This window comes from Ochotona curzoniae, unplaced genomic scaffold (genome assembly GCF_017591425.1).
Source record: "Ochotona curzoniae isolate NIBS_2020 unplaced genomic scaffold, NIBS_Ocur_1.0 contig_4612, whole genome shotgun sequence".
NCBI classification, from domain to species: domain Eukaryota; kingdom Metazoa; phylum Chordata; class Mammalia; order Lagomorpha; family Ochotonidae; genus Ochotona; species Ochotona curzoniae.
In genome coordinates, this window is record NW_024466343.1 from 15,672,817 (window position 1) to 15,693,958 (window position 21,142).

The 21,142-nt window shown below is 37.5% G+C and overlaps 1 protein-coding gene across 1 annotated transcript; it reads left to right on the forward strand.

Moving 5' to 3' along the window:
* Positions 1-354: 354 nt before the first annotated feature.
* On the forward strand, positions 355-20,790 carry CLCA4 (chloride channel accessory 4). Its single transcript, XM_040987254.1, has 14 exons — positions 355-513; positions 4,543-4,683; positions 4,805-4,952; positions 6,636-6,744; positions 7,877-8,054; positions 8,473-8,691; positions 10,680-10,907; positions 13,650-13,827; positions 15,205-15,311; positions 16,398-16,613; positions 17,177-17,444; positions 18,108-18,278; positions 19,444-19,677; positions 20,348-20,790. The coding sequence occupies exons 1-14, from the start codon at positions 355-357 to the stop codon at positions 20,788-20,790; spliced, it is 2,799 nt and encodes a 932-aa protein (XP_040843188.1).
* The last annotated feature ends 352 nt before the right edge of the window (positions 20,791-21,142 follow it).

Here is a 21,142-nt window from a genome sequence, read left to right on the forward strand (position 1 = left end):
AATTTCACATTTCACTCTAGAGAAAATATGACTTAATATAAAGTATGTCTTTAGGACATATATCAACTAAAATTGAAAAATATAGAAAAAAAAGTCCTAAGAAAAAGTGCGTGATAAATTTTTATAGAAAGATTTTAATTCTTTTGCTTCTTGATTGCTTTTAATATAGTACACAATGAAATACTTGTGTAAACTTAAGCCAGTTATTTTCCTGGATGTGATATTGACCTTTGTATTCTCAGTTTATCATAATTGGTCAACACTGATGGTTTTGGGAGTGTATATATAGAGAGAGGGAGAAGGTGAGCCATAAGCCTTTTGAACATACCTGCACTGGAGCTGAGAATAAGAACAATGGGGTTACGTAGAAGCTCTGTTTTCCTCCTAGGCTTCCTTCTACTGCAGCAGTCACATTCTTCCTTGATTAAACTGAATAACAATGGCTACGAAGATATTGTCATTGCTATAGATCCCATTGTGCCAGAAGATGAAGCATTAATTGAAAAAATACAGGTAAGAACGAAATAAGATTTCCTCTGTTTAATTACAACGGAGGGGGGAAAAAACAGCTGATGGTAACTCATCATGATAGAAATTTCTGAAAATGCTTCAGGAAGCTAAAATACAGTATGAAGCCTACAAATTCCTCTCTTATTATTCTTTGTAAAATATAGAATAGGTTGTTGTAAATTATGCCCACTCACCATGCTATAAAAGACTGGAATGAGCATATTCTGACTACGTAACTGCAATTAGTAATCTGCTCTCCCTCTCCCTCTCCTTCCTACTACTATTTCTAACATGAACTTATTCCTAATATTCCTAGTATAATAGGACAAAGTGGAATAGTAATTGTTCTAAGAGATAATCATGGCTTGTATGGTTGCAATGATCATGTGGTCTTTAAAAATACATTTTATGAAAGGCAGCATGCTGCAGTGAGGGCAATGTTAGAACAGGCGGAGGGACCTCAGTGCCATAGAAGGATTCTGCCCTACCTCAACTCAAGACCTGAGACAAGGCAGGGTGGGGCCCTCTGATCATTAGTTTTCTTCACTTACATATTAATAGTTGGTCTCATCTGAAATTATTTATACAACTCCATGGTGTGCATGGGGAAAGAATAGTGCTTTAAAATAATTTTCTGCCCTAGGTGTGTATGTTCTCTACAGACATAGAGGTAATTAAAATAAGTAAACAGCAGGTCACATGATTTTAGGTGGTGTGGAGCAAAATACATCAGTAACAGAAAATACAGAGCCTAGGACTGAATCAAGCACTCTGCTTTCTAATATCTGTCCAGCCTGTAATATTTCATGTGTACGTAGGAATTGATGTTACAGTCGTGTAAATGGAGTTCCTAATCCTGAGGCAGGGTAGAGTGTGGTTACTGTGACTTGGAAGGTTAGTATGTAAGACCTCAGCGATGATATGCTGTCAGGGCTGAGACTAGATGAGCGGGGAAAGAGTCCATTGCAAAACTGAGCATCACGCAGGACAGGGCAGGCATGCAGGGAGCAAGGAAGGAACAGTGACTTAGCAAGAGGAAGAGAGGTCTGAACTGGAGCTGGAAAGGTGGCAGGGCTTTGGCCTTCAAGCTGAGTGAGGTGACAGGCCACAGAGGAAGGCCCAGCCGAGGAAGGCTAGGCTCTCCTGCTATGTTCTGGGCTCCTACCGACTGCAGTGTGGAGCCAACAACAGAGGGACTCCGCTTGTCATCCACCTCATCTAAAGTGCTGCAGCACAGCCATGGAGAAGGATCCATGCCGGAAAATGGCACAGATAACCAGGACATGTGACTAGGACAGGGAGGATGTGACAGGAATCATCAGTGTGGTGTGATTTGGAACATATTTTCAGGTTATTCTGCATAAAATATCCTGACGTTTTAGAAATGGAAAGCGAGATAAAAACACAGGAAAAAAAAAAGACAGGAAGCAAAGGGGACTTCCAGAGTTTGGCCTCGACATTTAATGGCATTGCATTCATTTGAGAGAGAGAAGATTGCTGCATGGGAGTGGGGAGAGGTGGCGGAACCTGGCAACTGAAAGATCAGAAGTAGGTTGGAATGTTTTGAATTTGTGGCTCTTGTGAAAAATCCAAGTAGATACTGTAGGAATTTGAATTTAATGTGGACTTCTGGATAGAGATAAGTAATGAGGTGTCATTGGTGTAGAGGTAGTCTTTAAAAATATGAGTTCACTGGATATGTGCAGACGTAGATGGGAAGGCATCCAGGTCTCTGATTTCTAATGGTTCTTCTGACTATAATATTCCATGTAACACAGAGACTGGTTTCCAGTCATGTAAAGTGATCTCTCCTATTCCTGCCATCAATGTCTGTGAATGTCTTGCACTCATGTCCTCCACTGCTGGGTCCTGATGCTCACTGTAGCCTTCTGCATGGTGTTGTTACCAACAGAAGTCAACGGGCATGGTACCTACTGCAACCAAGTCATCATGTGGCTGTCACTTGTCACTTATTCCCAAAAAACACTGTCTTAGCACAGGCAGCTTGTTTATTGGTACCTCTTGAGTTGCAGAAGATAAAAATGTGTTTTGTTGAAGAATATGCATTCCTACAGAAGTTACCACAGCTAATTCTGTTAGGGAATGGTGGATTAACTAGAACTTTTCTGAACTCAGCAAAATTTGAAATAATTTTTTGCAGGAGCAAAGCCTTTGTTCGCACATTAATTTATTGTTAGTTACAAATAGAAGGTCGGTTGTTTGTATGCATGTCTACATTACAAAATGTTTCCTGACATTGCACTGTTCTCTACAGAGTCACTCCATTTACATCATTAGGCCAACAATCTTGGGAAGCTATCATCTGCATTTTGTGTATGATATCATTACATTAAGTGAACACTGCGGTTCAGAAGGGAAATTATTTTTCCAAGGTTCAATTAAGTAACAGAATCATGGCTAAGGTTTATTTACCACATAAGCTTTGAAAACTAATAGATATGGGTTTTAGTTATGGCTTGGATGACCAAAAAATCCTTTCTTTCCTGTAAAAGTGATTAACTAATTTGTGGTCTTAATCTTACTCTTAAGAAAACAATGTGGCCACAACTAACTTTATGCTTACGTGGATTGTAATTCATGAGCTGAACTATTCAATTTTCAGTTTACCTTTTTCTTTGTGTTTATGTTTCTTTTTGACTTGACAGTGTTTTGCTTTGAAACCATTGATACATCCTCATCTTCCTTGATGTAACTAGGTTATTATAGGACCTCTGAGAAGGAATTTAGAAGAAATCTTAAAGGAAAGTGTTTAAAAATCATTGTAACCATCTTAGCGTTCCCTGGGGAATGACCTAATGGGGTCCCATAAAGGGATCTCTGAAGTCTCTTTACCAGCCAAGAAAGCACTGATAGCTCAGACAGCCTCCTGGGATGTGGAGACTCCAAAGGAAATGGCCGCCTTGGTGTTGTACATTGCATAACCCACACAACTGTATGGACAGCCCTAATGGTTCAACTCATGAACCTGTGTCAAGCACTGAACTCATTTTTGTTTCATATACATGGAGAACTTTCACTTCAAGCAGAAGGTGAAATGGAAATATCACTAAATAAAAACAAGAAGAGATAACATGAGGCAGCAGAAAAGAAGCTCTTTCATTTGTTCTGGGTCAATGCTGAAATAGCCTCCATTCTTTCTTGAGATGTCTCCAGAGCCCTTCTCCAAGTTTCCCGCAAGTCCTCTGGCTCTTCAATTCTCTGTAGTCTGGCCTCCTGACTAATCCCGGATCAGTCTGCAGATCTCATGTTATGCATGTCCATTAATACACTGGTCTTTCTTAAAGAGAAGCAAAAATGGAATGCCCCTATAATGTCTGAAGAAGAGCATTTGTATCGTGAGCATTTATGAGAACAATAAGCACCACGAAGAAGTCTGCCTCAAAAACAGCACTGTAGCCCAGGATGCTTGCAGCAAGATGAAGAGCTGGATTTCTCAGCAGTTCAGTGGGCTTGGTCACACGGAACATAGAACTTTTGCCTACCCTGTCCACCAAACAAATGGGAAGCTCTAGGAAGGGATTGTTTCTCTATTGATTCTTGTTTCAGGCAAGGGAGGAGGATACTGAATAACAAGTGGTATTATTTTCACCTGGATTGCAGAACAACAGTTCTATGCTCAAAATCTTGCCTCTGATGCGAATTTTTTATAGTATTACCCTCTGGACTCCAAGGGATGAAGAAACTGAGCTTGCTGGCATTACATAAATCATCCAGCATTCACATCAGAGCTGCAGCCACGTAAATAACTCCAAAGTGCGTGAATAGGTTCAAATTAATCAATTTCTCTTAACATCAAATAGAAACCTTTGTCTTCTGATAGAAGGTACCGAAAAGCAAAAGCCTCACAAAGAGAAGGGTTTTTCATTAGTTCTGCACTAATGGGGCAATGATGAAGCTGAGCAAAGACCCTGCCGGCCAGTCCACGCCTCTGCGTTACCAGTGAGAGCCAGGCAGCACCTGGGATGAGCACCTGCTCATCTACTTCACTCACTTTATTTTCTTTACTTGCAGGATATGGTGATTGAAGCTTCTCGATACCTGTTTGAAGCCACAAAACAAAGATTTTTTTTCAAAAATGTATCTATATTAATTCCTTGGACTTGGAAGGAAAATCCACAATACAAGGACCCAAAATATGAGAGCTTCACACGTGTAAGAGTCAAATCTTTTCTTAAAAATATTTTTTTCACTTTTGCCACTATTTCTTTGAATCTTTCTAACTATGTAGGTCATGTCTATTGTTGACATCTAACAATCTTTTAAACATCTCCAGGCTGATGTTAAAGTAGCACCACCTGTTGCCCCAGGTGCAGATGACCCATACACCAGGCAGTTCAAAGAATGTGGAGAGAAGGCGGACTACATCCATTTTACCCCGGACTTTGTGCTGGGAAACAAACAAGACGAGTATGGACCATCAGGTAGGAACTTTGATTAAAACACTCAATTTTGAGATAAGCACTCTACACCCAGGTTAATTGTGCAAGCTTTGGGGCCGAAGGGCTAGCATCAAATCCTGGCTCGCCTGTTTATTAGCTGTTTGGCCTTGAACAAGGGACCTAATTTCACTATGTGTATTCCCTTTCAGATGACGGAAAGAGTTTATACCCTGTAGAAGTTTGGTTGACAGTACAGTAAATATGAATGTAAATGTATTCTCTACTGTGTCTAAAGAAATTTAATAAATTAAATATTTATTAAATTAATAAAAATAAATAATAAATATTTTTCTTAAGGAACCCTTGGTAGAGTTGAATTTTTTTTCTTGCTCACAGCTGGATGTAAAGCAACCACAAGCTCCCTTCACAGCAGGGAGATGGGTGGTGGTAGAAAAACACCCAGCTGCTAGGCCCTTGACAGGAGCAAATCTCAAAATATAATTTCACTTCTATACATGCCATTGTTTGTACTCTATATTAGTTACCACAAATCAGGGAAAACATGATATTTGTCTTTTGAGAGCTGGCTTATTTCACTAAGCCATCCTATTTTTATTATTAAGTTCTCCTTTAATCTTAGGCAAATAATTCTCTTTTAATTTGATATGTGTGTTTGTGAAAAAAAATTCACATTCTATAAGTCATTCCCTTAAAGCAAATCTTGTATTGAAAAAAAATAATTAGTAAGAGAATCCTCAAAATGTAGGGAAACTTTCAAATAATAATTATAATAATAGTAAGTATCTAGAAAGATCACCTGGACTACCCAGGGAGGAATTCAGTGTGGCTAGAGACTGCTAGAGCAGATAATCAAAACACACACACATTTAAGGAAGAAACATGACTTTTCCCTAACATGGACCCTTTGTTTTCCCATCTCAAGGACAGAGTGAGAGCTTCAGAAACACACCTCGCAGCACATCAGCCATTGTTTCCAATCTCTTCTTCTCATTTCTGTTTCTTAAGTTCTTCCCAGTAATCTAAAATAAAACATCCAGTTATGTCTCCTTTCCTCATTTCAATCTGTAGATTTATCTTCATTCTTCATTTACTCTAAAGTTCTTATGAAAAAGAAAGTATTCTAATTCCCTCCCAAATCTTCTCCAAGTCAAGAACTATATCTCCTACATTTTAATAGTTCTTACCACTTTTTGCTGCTCTGAATATATATTAATAATCATTATAATATATCTTATAATTGCTTATATCATATGTGCTAAACACAAGAAAGGAATCACTTCATTTTGACATCCAAAAAATTATACATATTCCACTACATGATCTACAACAGTGTTTGTCAATCTTTTCTTTATCATCAACTTCCTAAGGAGCATTTTAATCATTTTTCCTAATTGTTTCTCCATGCTATTTAAGCATAGCAATATCTAAGACTTTTTGCTTCCACGAACCAAAACACTAATCCCATTCTACTCTGCCCATAGCAGAAACTCAATAAATGTATTGATTAAGCATACTGTGAAATAAAAAGATAACATACAATGTAATGCAATATTTTTAATAAAAGCATAAATACAAATGTCAGTGCTTATTGATAACCTAAATCTAATCATATTTTACAATTGAAAGAAAAATCTCTTGAAAATATTTAAGATGCAAATGTTGTCACTTGAATGATGACTGGCTACTTGAACTATTTCTCTACAGGTAGAGTGTTAGTCCATGAGTGGGCCCATCTTCGCTGGGGAGTGTTTGATGAGTACAACAATGATGAGCCTTTCTATAGGGACAGTTCAAACAAAATTGAAGCAACAAGGTATGGCTATTAAAATTTTCATAGATGACTTCAGTCTACAAGTTTTCTCATTTTTCTTACTTTAATCTCTTTCAGATAACAATCATTCATTACTGTCCCAATGTAAATCATAGATGCTATTACAAAAAAAAAAAACACTTCTCTTTAAGAAAATGTATCTTAATGTTGCAACTTGCTATATCTTAAACTTCTCTACTACAGCTTCGAGAAGTCATTATAGTGCAGTTGTCACCACATGAAGAGAAACTAGAAACCTAGCAGGACAGTTACTCACTCTGGAGAGCAGAGTGGTTAAGCAAAGTCAGTTCCAGCTTCCATACCAGCAGCCTCATCAGTGTCAGATGTCCTGCTGTGGCTGGACATGTCACAAATATGCAAACCGAAAGGTACCAAGTTTCAGTGAAGGTCCTTCCTTTGTCCCATTGCACCACATTACAAGCACTTACGTGAAGACTATTGCATTACTGTTGTTTATGTTTGGTTTGTGCTGCAGAGTATGCACCGTGAGTATTCATATAGACAGCTACATTATATTCACTAAGTAATGGGACAACAGAAGCATAGACCTCTTTAGGAGATTCCCTAACTGACTGAAGTCCAGTCATCACTTCATACATTTGAAACAGAAGTACCTTATGAGATGGAATGTATTCATACATGAGTGTTTTTGTTAGAATCACTGCCAACTGCTTCCAACTCCTTGCTATTACAAAAAAAATATGTCTAAAATGTTTCCATCATCCTTTATCCTATCATCCTCTTGGCGACACTTCACTTTTTGCTTTCACTGAAATTGTGATAAAAATACTCCCTAAATAATCGCACTTACAGCTATTCATGTCTCATCCTTTTGAAAAAATTTTCCAAAAAGAAATCTGCAAAGAATGTCAAGTTAGATGTGTACCTGCAGTGACTATAATATATAACACATTATGTTATGATATAATTTATTATAGTATAATTGAAAAGTAGCCAATTAGTTTGATAGGGACTTTACTGTCAGAATAGAAAGTGCATGGTATATATAGAGGAAATATTTTGAAATAAAGAACATCATGAACAGAATAATGGGAACTTTCAGGAAGTATCAATGATTAAATTGTCTCAAACATTCACTGTCATATGTCCCTAGGTGTTCTTTAGCTATCACTGGTACAAATGCAGTTTATGTCTGTTCAGGAGGCAGCTGCGTAAATAGAAGATGCAGAACCAATTCTACAACAAATCTGTATGAAAAAGACTGTCAATTCTTTCCTGATAAAGATCAGCTTCAAAAGGCATCTATAATGTACATGCAAAGTATTGAATCCGTAAGTATGCCAATCATTACCTCTGGAATTTTTAATCAAAGGATACGTTATTATATCTTAAAAATACCTGTCAAGTGACATTAGAACTAAGTAATAGTATAAGCATGACTGACATAGTAATAAGCAACATAACAATAAGTACTCAATTATTTTTACCTAGTATCATTAATATTATTGAGGTATGTGCACCTTACTATAACACTAGTTCTCGTTAATCATATTTCATCCAATAGGCAATATACTTGCAAAATGCATTTTAAAAGTTTTCATCTTTCTCTTTTAGATTGCTGAGTTCTGTAATGAGTATGTGCACCTTACAATAATATTAGTTCTTGTTAATCATATTTCATCCAATATACAATATGTTTGCAAAATGCATTTTAAAGGTTTTCATTTTTCTATTTTATTTATCTTTTAGATTACTGAGTTCTGTAATGAGAAAAACCACAACGAAGAAGCCCCAAGCTTACAAAATAAAAAGTGCGATTCCAGAAGTACATGGGAGGTGATCAGTGCTTCTGAGGATTTTCGAAACACCACACCCATGGTGGAACTACCCCCTCCCACAGCCTTCTCTCTGCTGAGGTCCAGTCAAAGAATTCTGTGTCTAGTTCTCGACAAATCTGGAAGCATGGCTGTAAGTTCACGGGCCCATTTTTTTCTGGATATAGGGACAGGGGAGTTACTGAATGCTTAAGACCACTCTACACTCTATGTACTTCTGGATTGTTCTAAACAGCACGGAGACCCAAAGGACTTCCTTTGATCATGACCAAGTACCTTGAACACAATATTGTAGTAAGAGAAGCTCAAGGATCTCTGATTTCCCACAGGGAATGAGTGGTTGACTGAGGAGAGCTAAAAGCCCTTCAGTATAAGTTGAATTGGAAGGTCAGACCTGGAGATGGGAATTCAAAATTGTTTTTAATTATGGCTCCTTTCCTGAAAGCACTTGAGAGAAATGAAAATAGAGAGGGGATCAGTGGATGCTGAGCTCCATTGCAAGTCAAGGGGAAAAAAAAAACAAGTAAAATTTCTAACATGGTTCTATCTTTCTGGCACCAGTTGTACAAATGCTCTCTTTATTGCCAAAAATACCACAAAGACTTTACAATAGAGCATGGGTGAAAAAAAAAGAAGGCATGTATTCCTTCTGCTATTATTCTACACATGTTAGGTATTCTGTCAGGCTTTGAAAATACAGATTCGTGTCCTTGGGAAGTTCATTGTTCAGTAGAAAGCGTTTTTTCTCTACCTTTACCCATTAATTGACTAAGTCATACTCAGTCTCCAAAATTTAGGAGAAACATTCACTTCCTCTAGGAAATGAAGTGAACTTATAGACTGGAATAGACCTTTGTGATTCTGTATAATTTCCTGGGCATTTTCTAGGGTTCTATGTTACATTAAAATTATATCTAATTCTCCAAACTACATTGAGAGAGCCTTTAGAAATTGAAACCTTGTCTGGTTTATCTTTGTATTCCCACTGCCTGGAACAGAGTTCATCAAACAGGAGTGATCAGTAATTAATTATTGAAATGAAGGGACTACAACAATCAAACACAATAAAGTACCCGGGCAATAAAGTACCCGGCAGGATGACACATGTGAGGTAGAACACAGCATGCTGAATGTCTTAGCAGGGGAGATAATTGAAAAGAGTAGTGAATTATACATAACAATGAAAAGAGTTGCAATAACATATGATTTCTTGGCCAGGACACCCAAGTACTAGACACAGAATATGCAAGTAGTGTAGGAGTGTCACTGTGAAGAAAAATATCCCGTGGTCAGGACAAAAAAAAAAAAAAGAAGAAGATGACGCAGGTTCCTCTAGATAGGGCAGAGGTTGAGTTGCAGTACATCAGTGGTGGAGAGAGCCCTAGAACGTGAGGAGGCAGATTTTTCATTGGATTTCCTTGAGGGGTTCAGAGGAAAGTTTGAGCATGTGCTCATGAGGTGCTACAGACCAGTGCATGGATGAGGTATAGGGAAAGACACATTTGTAAAATGCAGGAGAGCCTGGACAAGCGTGTAGGGAAGAGGGATGTGGGTCCTGATGCATAAACAAAGACCCAATTCCAAGTAACCCACTGGTGGAGAAGTGTGGGCCATGAGGGCAGGTTGGTGGGTGGGAGAAATTAGAAGTAAAGATATAGGCAGGACCTCTCAGAATTATCTGTGGCTTGGGCAAATGTCACCCTTTGGGTAGTGTAGTTTCTGGCTGATAGGGCAATTCCATTCTCTGTTTGGAGTTTGAGATAACTCTGTTTTAATTTACACACCGGGTTGTGATTTCATCTGAAAGCAGGCACAGAATCCATAAGATGCAAATCATTATCTCTAATTCCACCTCACTCTCCACTCTGCCCCTTTGCCTCTAACTTGAGGCTTTAGCTGTCAGTGACCAGTTCTGGTTAATGGTTTGTGCTACTTACTGTACATGTATGTCCCATAATATACTTACCTTTATTTTTCAATTTTGGCAAATAAAAAAAAAGTGATCTTCAGCAATACCAATTAATATTCATAGAAAATTCTCACCAATAAATTTTATGTACTGATTTTATGTGATCTGCTATTATCCCGTCAAAAAGCACTTCTGTTGTCTTTTTTCCTCAGGGTTATGACCGCCTGAATCGAATGAATCAAGCAGCAACATATTTCCTGCTGCAGGTTATTGAATATGCATCCTTGGTAGGGATGGTTCACTTTGATAGTACTGCTACTGCTCAAAGTCAACTGATCCTGATATCAGGCAGCAGTGAAAGAACCCAGCTCAAGAACACCTTACCCAAAGTGGCTGAGGGAGGGACTTGCATCTGCTGTGGAATTAGAAAAGCATTTGAGGTAAAAACCATACTGTAAATGTTTTATTCTTTTATTTATATTCATGATATTTTGGATTAAGTGCTGCTGCTCATTTGCTGCCTAATTTTAACACAGTTGTTCCAGAAGCCCAGGACTACCCACACAGGGAAAAAAAATCACTTGATCATTTTTTAGTGGATCAGTGAGTTAGTGAATCAACTGTGGGTGAATAAATGAAAGATGGACCAGATTATAAATTCATTGAGATCAGGGACTTTGGTGCTTTTTGTAATGTGATAGCTGGTGCTGACTGTGTTAAATAAGTAAGGATGCTGGGTCCAGCGGTTATCAAACTTGAAACGATGAAGCTCTATGACAAGACTTCACTTTGAAACAATTCTCATTCTAGTCTCATTTAGTTTCTGTAACTGATGTTTGTTACAACAGATCTAGCCAGGACTGCTGGTCATCCTCATGATAAACTACATGAGTAGTACCAGAGTGCTACTCACTCATTATATTGTAGGAAACTAGTTTCTTTGATTTCTTTTGTATTTTCTATAGAAAATAGAAATTTCTACCTCATATAAGTTATTATGAGAATTAAATGCAGTGACAAATTTATATGTTTAGGACAATATTTATTTATTATAGTGCAACTGTATAGTGTATGGTAGTGACTAATTTATTTTTATTCAGATATCCTGAGTTCATTATAACAACAATTGCATCATTTTCCTGCTTGGAAATCTAACATGTCAGCTAAGAATTAGAGGACAAGAAAGAGCTAATGACTCAGGGATGACGGACAAATGTAAAGGTTCTTGAGAAGAAAGGGAGGAGTGTATTGTTTTACTAAGTAGTAGCAGCAAGGGGCTTGGCAAATGGCAGAAGAAAAAGTGTGGTTGGAGAGCTAGAAAACAACTAGATCTTTAGAAGCTTTTTACAGCCTAAAAGGTTTGTATGTTGAGCAACACAGAAAACTGACAAGTGAAAGCATCAGATTCTGACAATTTATGCTTCAGGAAGATGACTCTGGTTGTCCCCATGAAATGAGTTGTAAGAAGGTGGGCAAGATGATGGCAGAGAGCCACTCTGGAAGCTTGGAGTTGGGTTATATTGTACAACATAGGTAACACATCTCCAGTGTTCACTAAATGGCAGCCCTATAACACACTAGTTCTCACACTGGGGAATACTCTGCCAATCATGTTCATTTTTGCCCCTCTCTGTGTCTGTTCAGTCATGGACATAAAGCAGTAAATTGTGCTCAGTTCTTCCCATGAATGCAGAACCTATATCGTTTCTATGAATCTCCAGTGTTATGAATGACATAGTCTAAGTGCTCAGTGAATGAACTTAATCCCAGAGAGAGGATTAGGGAGAGGAACCCCATTTCATCTTTGGATATTCGTTTTACACTTGTAAATGTGTGGGAGGAGTTTTGAGGGATGTTATATTAAAAACCATAAATGTACAAAAGTATGTCCCTACTTTCCAGTTTGGCTTCAATTGAATGTCAATTGAATGTCCGTGTGTTAAGATATAAGCAATAGTCATTCTGTGCCTCAGAACATACAGTGTATTGACAGCAATCAGTTTGTTCTCTGGTGTCAGTTTCATCAGGATTTCTATTTCAAACTCTCTTGTGCAAATTTATGTATACCTTTGCCCAAAAAAGCCACAGAGACTCTGGCATTCTGATTCAAACTTGCTTCATCACTGTGATGCTCTAAGAAGCCACTCTCAGAGGAGATGAGATAACTGTTAGCATAGGCTAAGTCCCCGTTACCTTCTCTTGGAGGAATCTGGATTTAGCACTTCAAGTTTATGGACTTTACAGAACAAAGATTCAGATTACAAATAAGATTTAGTAATTCTAATTCATTTATTATTTGAGCAACACCAAATTGCTTAGTTGTATGTTATGTATTACTAGAAGTAAAGTGAAACATACAGAACAAGGTCCCTACCCTCAATATGCTTGCCACTTTCCATATGTTTCAATCATTGGCATAGTGATGCCTTTCTAATTTTGAATTACTGGCTTTCATTTTTAATGGTGATATAGATTATTGACTATCTAGCTGTTTCTGCAACATATTTCATGCACTGAAGATTTTTTAGAGTAGTCCACTCAAAGAGAACAGATATACATATGATGTATTTATTTTACTTGGAAGAGTTAGAAAGAGAGAGATCTTCCATCCATTGATTCACTCCTAAAATGATCACAATTGCCAAAGCTGGGCTAATGTGAAACTGGGAACCAGGAGCTTGTTCAGGGTCTTCGTCATGGATGCAGGGGACCAAGGACTTAAGCCTTGAAAAGTCTTAAGGAAACTCATGCTTTCCCAAGCCATAAGCAGGGAGCTGAATCAGGAAATGGGGCAACTGGAACTTGAACTGACATCCATATGGGATGCCAATGCCATGGGCAGAGGGCTAGCTTACTACACCACCACACTAGCCCCAGTGGAAATATATTTAGTGGTACATTTTGCAGTTGTAGGTTGGATATCTGGTTGTCCTGCAGTTCCCAGGCTGAGACACTAAGGTTATCTGTTGTAACAGGGTCTCACGCCTAAAGCAGGGGTGAAGAAAAAACTCATGTTACATTCTCCCAGAGAGTACTGATTGCAGGTTCTATCATTCTACAACAGAAACTCTTTTTTTCTATCCTGCACATTTTATTAATTTTTTCTTTAATTAGAAACATTTCCTTCCATCCTATTTGATCTGAAAGTACCAGATGGTAACTGTTTTAAATTATGTTGTCAGGTGTTTAGAAGCCATAATCCCAAAATAGATGGATGTGAAATAGTGCTTCTGACCGATGGGGAGGACTCAACTGCCGGCACTTGTATTAACGAAGTAGCAGAGAGTGGAACCATTGTTCATCTTATTGCTTTGGGACCAAATGCTGAGTTAGCAGTGAAAAATATGCCCACAATAACAGGTAAAGCATGATCAAAATACTCCAGACCTTTAACAGCAATACTTAAATATAGAGACCAAAAATTCAATAGCTGCTGTCACGCTTCTATTCAGCAAGGGCAGGGACTTTGCAAAGACAACCTACCCACGTTCCAGTTCCCCTCATCTGCAGAGGTTGGATGATCAGATAAACTAATAAAACTGCTAATCAGTTCAAATGTAAGATAATCTTGCTTTACAATAGTGGAACACAAAAAAAATAAAGTTCCATAAAAACAGAGGAAAGCATTAATGCTCCCAGAACTGTATGGAGTAAGGGAAATAAGGCATGGAAAGCATGGTGATTTGAAAGCTGTGCCTTATCCAAGGTATTGAATTCTCTGGAAAGAAAAAATGGGGAGAGAAAAGAAAAATAAATAAAGAACAAAAAGGAAGTATAGAGGGAGGAAAAAGAAAGAAGGAAGGGTGGAAGGAAGGAAGGAAGGAAGGAAGGAAGGAAGGAAGGAAGGAAGGAAGGAAGGAAGGAAGGAAGGAAGGAAGGAAACTCATATTACGATGACAATGAAAGGCATATGGAGGGAATAGTGATCCCATGACACTATCCACAAATCAGAGCAGAGACTATGGGATGAGAGAATATAGCAGAAGCTCATGCTGAATAGAACTAAGTAACAATGGAAGTTCTACATAAATATTAATTAATAGTGGCTGCTGTTTTAAATACACAAACATAAGATAAATGCCAATTGTATTTCCGATGTCTTCTTAACATTATAAACAATACGTCTTCTGTGACTATCAACTCGACTTTAATATTGCCAAATGCAAGCTTTTGGAGGCTTAATTGTTTAAGTTCCCATTGTCTTAAAGTGCTTTCATGGCCATTGTAAAATGTAATTCATTCCCAAATATGACCAGTAAAGGTAGTACTTTTCTGGGCTTGTCTCCACTACTTAACTGTATTTCCTCTATTCTCATTGTCAGGTATTGCCAGAATAATAAATCTCTCAGATTTCGTGTAACTGCTCTGCTCTGGCTGGAAAATGTGAAAGCCAGCTTTGTTCCAATGATGTCACAAAAGTGAATAGCTCTCCTAAAGAACTGTGTAAAGTCCATATGGTTTAACACATAAATTTAAAAAAAAAAATGGTAGTCTGTAGTTGTTTCATACATTTCCGGTGGTTAAGCCTTTGACACTAAGGTGTTGAGGAGCTCAAAACATCATAGTCATGATATGTTTCAATTAGAATTTCAGAATTCATCTTTATAGTTATTGAACTTTGTGTATCTTAACACATATTGAGTGTAATTTTATTTAAATTATTAATGTATTAACCATAAAATGTGATTAGTGCTTTTTTTAGAAAACAATCTGATTTATGATGCATTTACATTCTAGGAGGAACACATTATTATGCTTCTGATGAAGCCCAGAACAATGGCCTCATTGATGCTTTCGGGTCCCTCGCATCAGGAAACACTGACTTCTTCCAGAAGTCGATCCAGGTCAGAGTTCCCACTCTGTGTTTTCATGTTTATGGTTACCACAACTGAGAAAATATTGGCTTCAAGTTTTAGAATCTGCATTTTTCTTAAAGTGAAATTTTAATCCAAATTAAAACTTCAAATTGAAATAGCAATTACTATTCAGATACAGGCAAACTAAGTGGTGAAATAGAAGATACACTATTCCTTTTTTTTTTTACTTCTGTAATGTTAGGCATAACATCAAAACTTAATAGTGTCAAATTCTCCACCAAAGACTATATATATATAGAACTGTATATATATGGAACTGTATATATATGGAACTGTATATATAGTGTATATATATATATATTCTCCACCAAAGACCATATATATATAAATATATTTATATATATATGAAATGCAAAAATATGCTTTTGCAAAAATTAAAGGAGAAAAAGAAAGAAGGAGGAGAGTTTGAAGGACGGGGGGAAGATATGGTTATCTTAGAATTGTTATCCATGAAATACACAAAATTTGTTCTTATATTACTAAAACTATTTTTAAATGACAAAAAGATTCAAATTAAGCAAATAACTTTCTGAGTACATTCTTTAAAGAAGTTTCATGTTTGCAAAATTTTCTCATCCTTCACTGCAATGAAAAGCATCCTTGAATGCTTGTTTCAGTGCTTTCCTGGTTCTTGTTCATCTCACTTTGTCTCTGCTCAATAATTCTAGCCACAATGTTCCATGTAAGATCATCATGAAGATGGCAACACACACACAAACACAGCAGCTAATTCTTCTCTGTAGTTGTAGTGCCCTAACTATATGCTTTTAGTTTTGCCACAACCACTGAGAAGATATCATAGAATCAAACCCCCAATTGTAAAAGCCATATTCCCAATCTGAAACTTTTATTACACCTTGTCCCTCACTCAGCCCTATGTTCCACTCCTGATAACTGGCAACTGTTAAATTCTGCTTATCTTTTAAGGAGATCTAAAATGGTATTCCATATATAAGCTTGTTCCTGGGCCAGAATTAAGAGCCAACGTCAAAAGAAAAAACATAAAATTCTTTTCTCCTACAGTCATTAACTTTTAGATATATTTTTGCACAGCTTGAAAGTAAGGGATTAAAATTGAACAGCAATACCTGGATGAATGACACTGTAATTGTTGATAGCACCGTGGGAAACGACACATTCTTTCTCATCACATGGCAAAAACAACAGCCAGTAATTTCTCTCTTGGACCCCAATGGGACATCAATGAAGGATTTCACAGTGGATTCTGCCTCCAAAATGGCCTATCTTAGTGTACCAGGCACTGCAAAGGTAAGCAATCATCTTTTATATTTCTTCTGAAATTTCTCTAAAAGCTGAAAACAAATCACTTAGTATCACAAGTGTAAGTGCCAATGACTTCATCATGTTTAAATTAAGATAATGTATTATGTAGTTTCAATGCCTATGTGATCTTGATAATTATGATGGCAGAAAAGGGGAAAAAAGAAGGCATGTATCAGGAGGAACAAAGAATAGGTAATCTAAGAAAAACCTTTAGGAGGGAGTATAGTAAGAGTCCATGTAATTTGATGTTGAGATGCCTACAAGATCCTTCTTCAGCAGTGCTACTAGGCTATAGAATCTGTTGACTATGACGCCAAAGAATGGGCCCAAAACAAATGCAAGCATTCTCAACTTTTTTTTTTCCAGTGAGGCATCTTAAATTATTGACACCATGTGTTACAGTGTGTCCTGTCTGAACTCTCCTCTTTTCACCCTCATAAATCTAAAAACAAAAGAAAACACTGCTTCTTCTACTCTACATGTATTCTGCATGTGCATGAAAGGAATTCAGAAATGGATACTTACCGTATTTTCATTGAATTTTTTAGGTAGGCATTTGGACTTACAGTGTTCAGGCCAAAGCCGACTCAGAAATATTAACTATTACCATAACTTCTCGGGCAGCAAATTCGACTGTGCCTCCAATAACCGTGAATGCTAAGATGAGTAAAGACAGCAACAGCTTCCCCAACCCCATGGTTGTTTATGCAGAAGTTCTTCAAGGCTACACACCTGTTCTTGGAGCTAATGTAACAGCTTACATTGAATCACAGACTGGAACAACACAAGTTTTGCAACTTTTGGATAATGGTGCAGGTAATTCATAGAGTTTCATAATTAGTATGTATTTTTGTAACTCAGGCCAGCAGGAAATTCTATCCAGGTAAAACTAACAAAGTGAGTAACACAGTGTCTTACTCAGTCAGCAAATACAATCTGTTGTTATCACTACTGTTTGGCACCTACACAGTCAATGTCTGTCACCAGTTTAGGAAGATTTCATTCTGGAGATTGAGAACTGCATCAAGATTTCTGGGCAAATGTACTAATGGGGTGTAGTCTAGAAAGTCTGAGCAGAGGATGAAGTTCAAGCAGCCAGATGTTATGTGATAGAACTTGGGCGCTTGGCACAAACAAAATGCAAATGTAGTCCTGGGAACTGAGGCCCAGGTGGTCTGGGACCACCACAAGAGAAGTTACCACTGGGCCTCAAATGACAAATCTAAGCAGCAGGAACTAAGATGTAGAAGTGGTCATGCCCCATGTGCTTGGTCTGAATGGGAAAACCATGCTTAAGGATCTTCAGACTGTAGATTGTCCCCAAAACTGAACCTTCTCCTGCGATGTAAGTGAATAAGCAAATAGCCAACCTGATGGACATCTGAACTATCAAAGATAAAGGCTAATATTTGTCTTAGAAAGTTTACAAATACATCTTTTTTTGTAATTCTTATGTGTTTCTTTCATTTCTGTAATAAGGTGCTGATGTTTTTAAGAACGATGGGGTCTACTCCAGGTATTTTACAAATTATACAGAAAATGGAAGATATAGCTTAAAAGTACGGGCATATGGAGGAACAAACTCTGCAACCCGAAGTTTACAACGTCCACTGAACAGAGCCATTTATATTCCAGGCTGGGTAGTAAATGGTGAGTAACATATAATAATTGAAACCCAGTGATAGCTTGAAGATTATGATTTCATATGATTAAGCTTCAAACATTTTGCAAACTCAGATAATAATTTTTTCCATTTCTAGAATGATGTTTTTAGTTGTGGTAGGGTTCACCTCCAAATTCATACAAATCTGGCACAACATCCACACTTAGTATTTAATAAATGCCAGTTGTTAGTTTGAAACGCCTTTACTCTTCAGGATATTATGAGCCTAAGTTACAAATTAGTGAATTGATACTTCTAAATAGACATGCTCCTAGAGTAAATAAATCCCCTTTATTTGAAATATTTTCATTAACTGAAAAGAAAAATATATCAACTGATAATAAGGATTAAGAATGCACTCTTCACCATCTGTCTCTTACCTGGATCTTCATCTTACGACTTTAATGGGTTTCCTATGAACAACTGGGATATTACCCTCAAGTACTGTTCCTTAAGTCTTACAGCAGGGAGGGAGGAACAGGTGGTTGGAAGCAAATTGACAACAAAATCTTAAGGTATATTCATAGCTTGGAGATTATTTTTAAGGTATATGCTGAATTATGTGGCAAATTCCCATTCAATGTATTCATAATTCCACAGTAACTTTTTATCCAAGTCCATCCTACAATATTCTGGTGAGGATACTAAAGACAAACTTCATATCAATTGGATGATTCTGATTGCTTTTGAAAACCTGGTACAAATGTGACTTTACCCATGGGTTGAGGGGGCAGGTGGAATCTGAAGATTTTTTTTTTAAATTTAAAAGGCCCATTTACAAAGAGAAGGAGGGACAGAGAGAAAGATCTTCTATTCACTGGTTACTCTCCAGATGGCCGCAACAACCAGAGCTGAGTTGATCCAAAGCCAGGTGCCAGGAGCTTCTTCTGGCTCTCCCACATGGGTGTAGGATGCCAAGGCTTTTGCCATCCTCTGCTGCTTTCCAGAGCAATGGGCAGGGAGCTGGATGGGAAATGGAGCGCCAATATTGGACCCTGGCACATGCAAGACGAGAATTTAGCCACTGAGCCATCATGCCATGCCTGGCAGGTAGAATCTGAAAAGAAAAGCTGGCTGGGGAAGGTGATTCATTGGATTCTGAAAATACTGTATGGCTTTACCCATTATAAACTAGGAAATTTTTTCATGTAGGAGTAATTGAAGGGAAACCTCCCAGACCTGAAACTAATGAAGATACTGAGACAACCTTAGAAAATTTCAGCAGAGCAGTGTCTGGGGGTGCATTTGTGATATCAAATGTTTCAAACAATCCCTTTGAAGACCATTACCCACCAAACCAAATCACAGACCTTGATGCCACATTTGATGGGGATGAGATCACTCTGTCATGGACAGCACCTGGTGAAAATTTTGATTCTGGAACAGGTAAGGACAAAGGGACCTGTGGTTATGACTTAAGTGAGAGGTACTCATTGCAAAAGCAAGGGTGTATGGTTGGGTGAGAGGAGAAGCAGTTTTGAATGACAGCTAACAAAGATATTAATTTTACAGTCTTTTTTTTAATTCAAGAGACAGGGGCAGGGGGTTCAGACAGACAGAGCTCTGCTAGTTCGTGCCCTCCACTCAATGCCTTACAATGCCAAGGACTAGGCATGACAGACAATTAGAGTAGGGAACCCAGTATAGTTCTCCCAGGTGGATGGCAGGGTCTCAACTCTTCCAGACATCATTTGCTGCCTCCAAAGTATGCATTTTCAGGAAGCTGGAATTGGGAGCCTGAGCCAGGAATCCAATACTGGTGCTTCAATATGGAATGTTGGTATTATGACTGGCATCTTAACCACTAGGCCATCCACCCACCCATCACAATCTGTTTCTTTGAATCAGATTCATGTATTTTAATCTATCTTTACTTTTTCCAAACATAAACAGTAATATTTGGAAGTATATGGAAGTTAGAACTCAGCTTCTGTTAATGAGTTAAGATTTTTGAGATAGGTTTATATTTTGTGCAACCATACAAAATTTTTTAGAATAGATGAAAAAGAATTAAATGTTTACCTTTAATAACTGCTTGTGTAACTTTTCTTCTTAGCCCAGCGGTATATCATAAGAACAAGCAAAAATATCCTTCACCTACGGGACAATTTTACCAATGCTGTTCTGGTTAACACCACGGGCCTCTCACCAAAGCAAGCCAACTCTAAGGAAACCTTTAGGTTTAAACCAGAAAACACTGAGGAAGAAAATGCAACGTTCATATTTGTTGCTATTCAGAGTGTTGATAAAAGCAACTTGCATTCAAAAATATCCAATATTGCCCAGGTAGCTCTGTTTATTCCTGCAGCAGATTCTGGTCCTGAAGAAAACCCAGGTCCTGGTGGAAACCCTAGTACTGGAGTCCCTAGTGGATCTGGAGTCAACATTTCTGTTATAGTGTTGTCAGTGGTTGGATCTGTTGTAGTTGCTACTGTTATTGTAAGTGCCACAATTTGTATCCTAAATAAGAGAAGAGCAAGACTTCAAAGAGTTTTCTAAAAAAAAAAAAAAGCAACATGTGTAAAGAACATTTCTGAATCTTTTTCATCTCGTGTAATCATCAAACCCTAAAAATTACTTTAAGAAGTCTAGAAAATATACTTTCATCAAACATAACCACCCATATGGGCAGATGAAAAATCATGTCAATAGTCAATTTTATTTATTCATTATTTTATGTCTTAAATAGTGAATAAAGATCCTTTTTCACATGGATCCCCAATTGTGTATTATATTTTGGATGTAAAATTTTCTAGAAGTATATTTCAAATTACATGAAGGTAAAATTGTCTATCTGAGTAACCAAAATGCAAGTGTAAAAAGATAGTAAAGTTGGGGCCAACATTGTGGC

Bases quoted from the DNA above. Each gene is read 5' to 3' on its own strand.
- CLCA4 (XM_040987254.1), top strand. From the start codon at position 355: ATGGGGTTACGTAGAAGCTCTGTTTTCCTCCTAGGCTTCCTTCTACTG. The intron at 6,745-7,876 runs GTATGGCTATTA...ATATGTCCCTAG, and splicing joins AACAAAATTGAAGCAACAAG to GTGTTCTTTAGCTATCACTG. The intron at 8,692-10,679 runs GTAAGTTCACGG...TTTTTTCCTCAG, and splicing joins ACAAATCTGGAAGCATGGCT to GGTTATGACCGCCTGAATCG.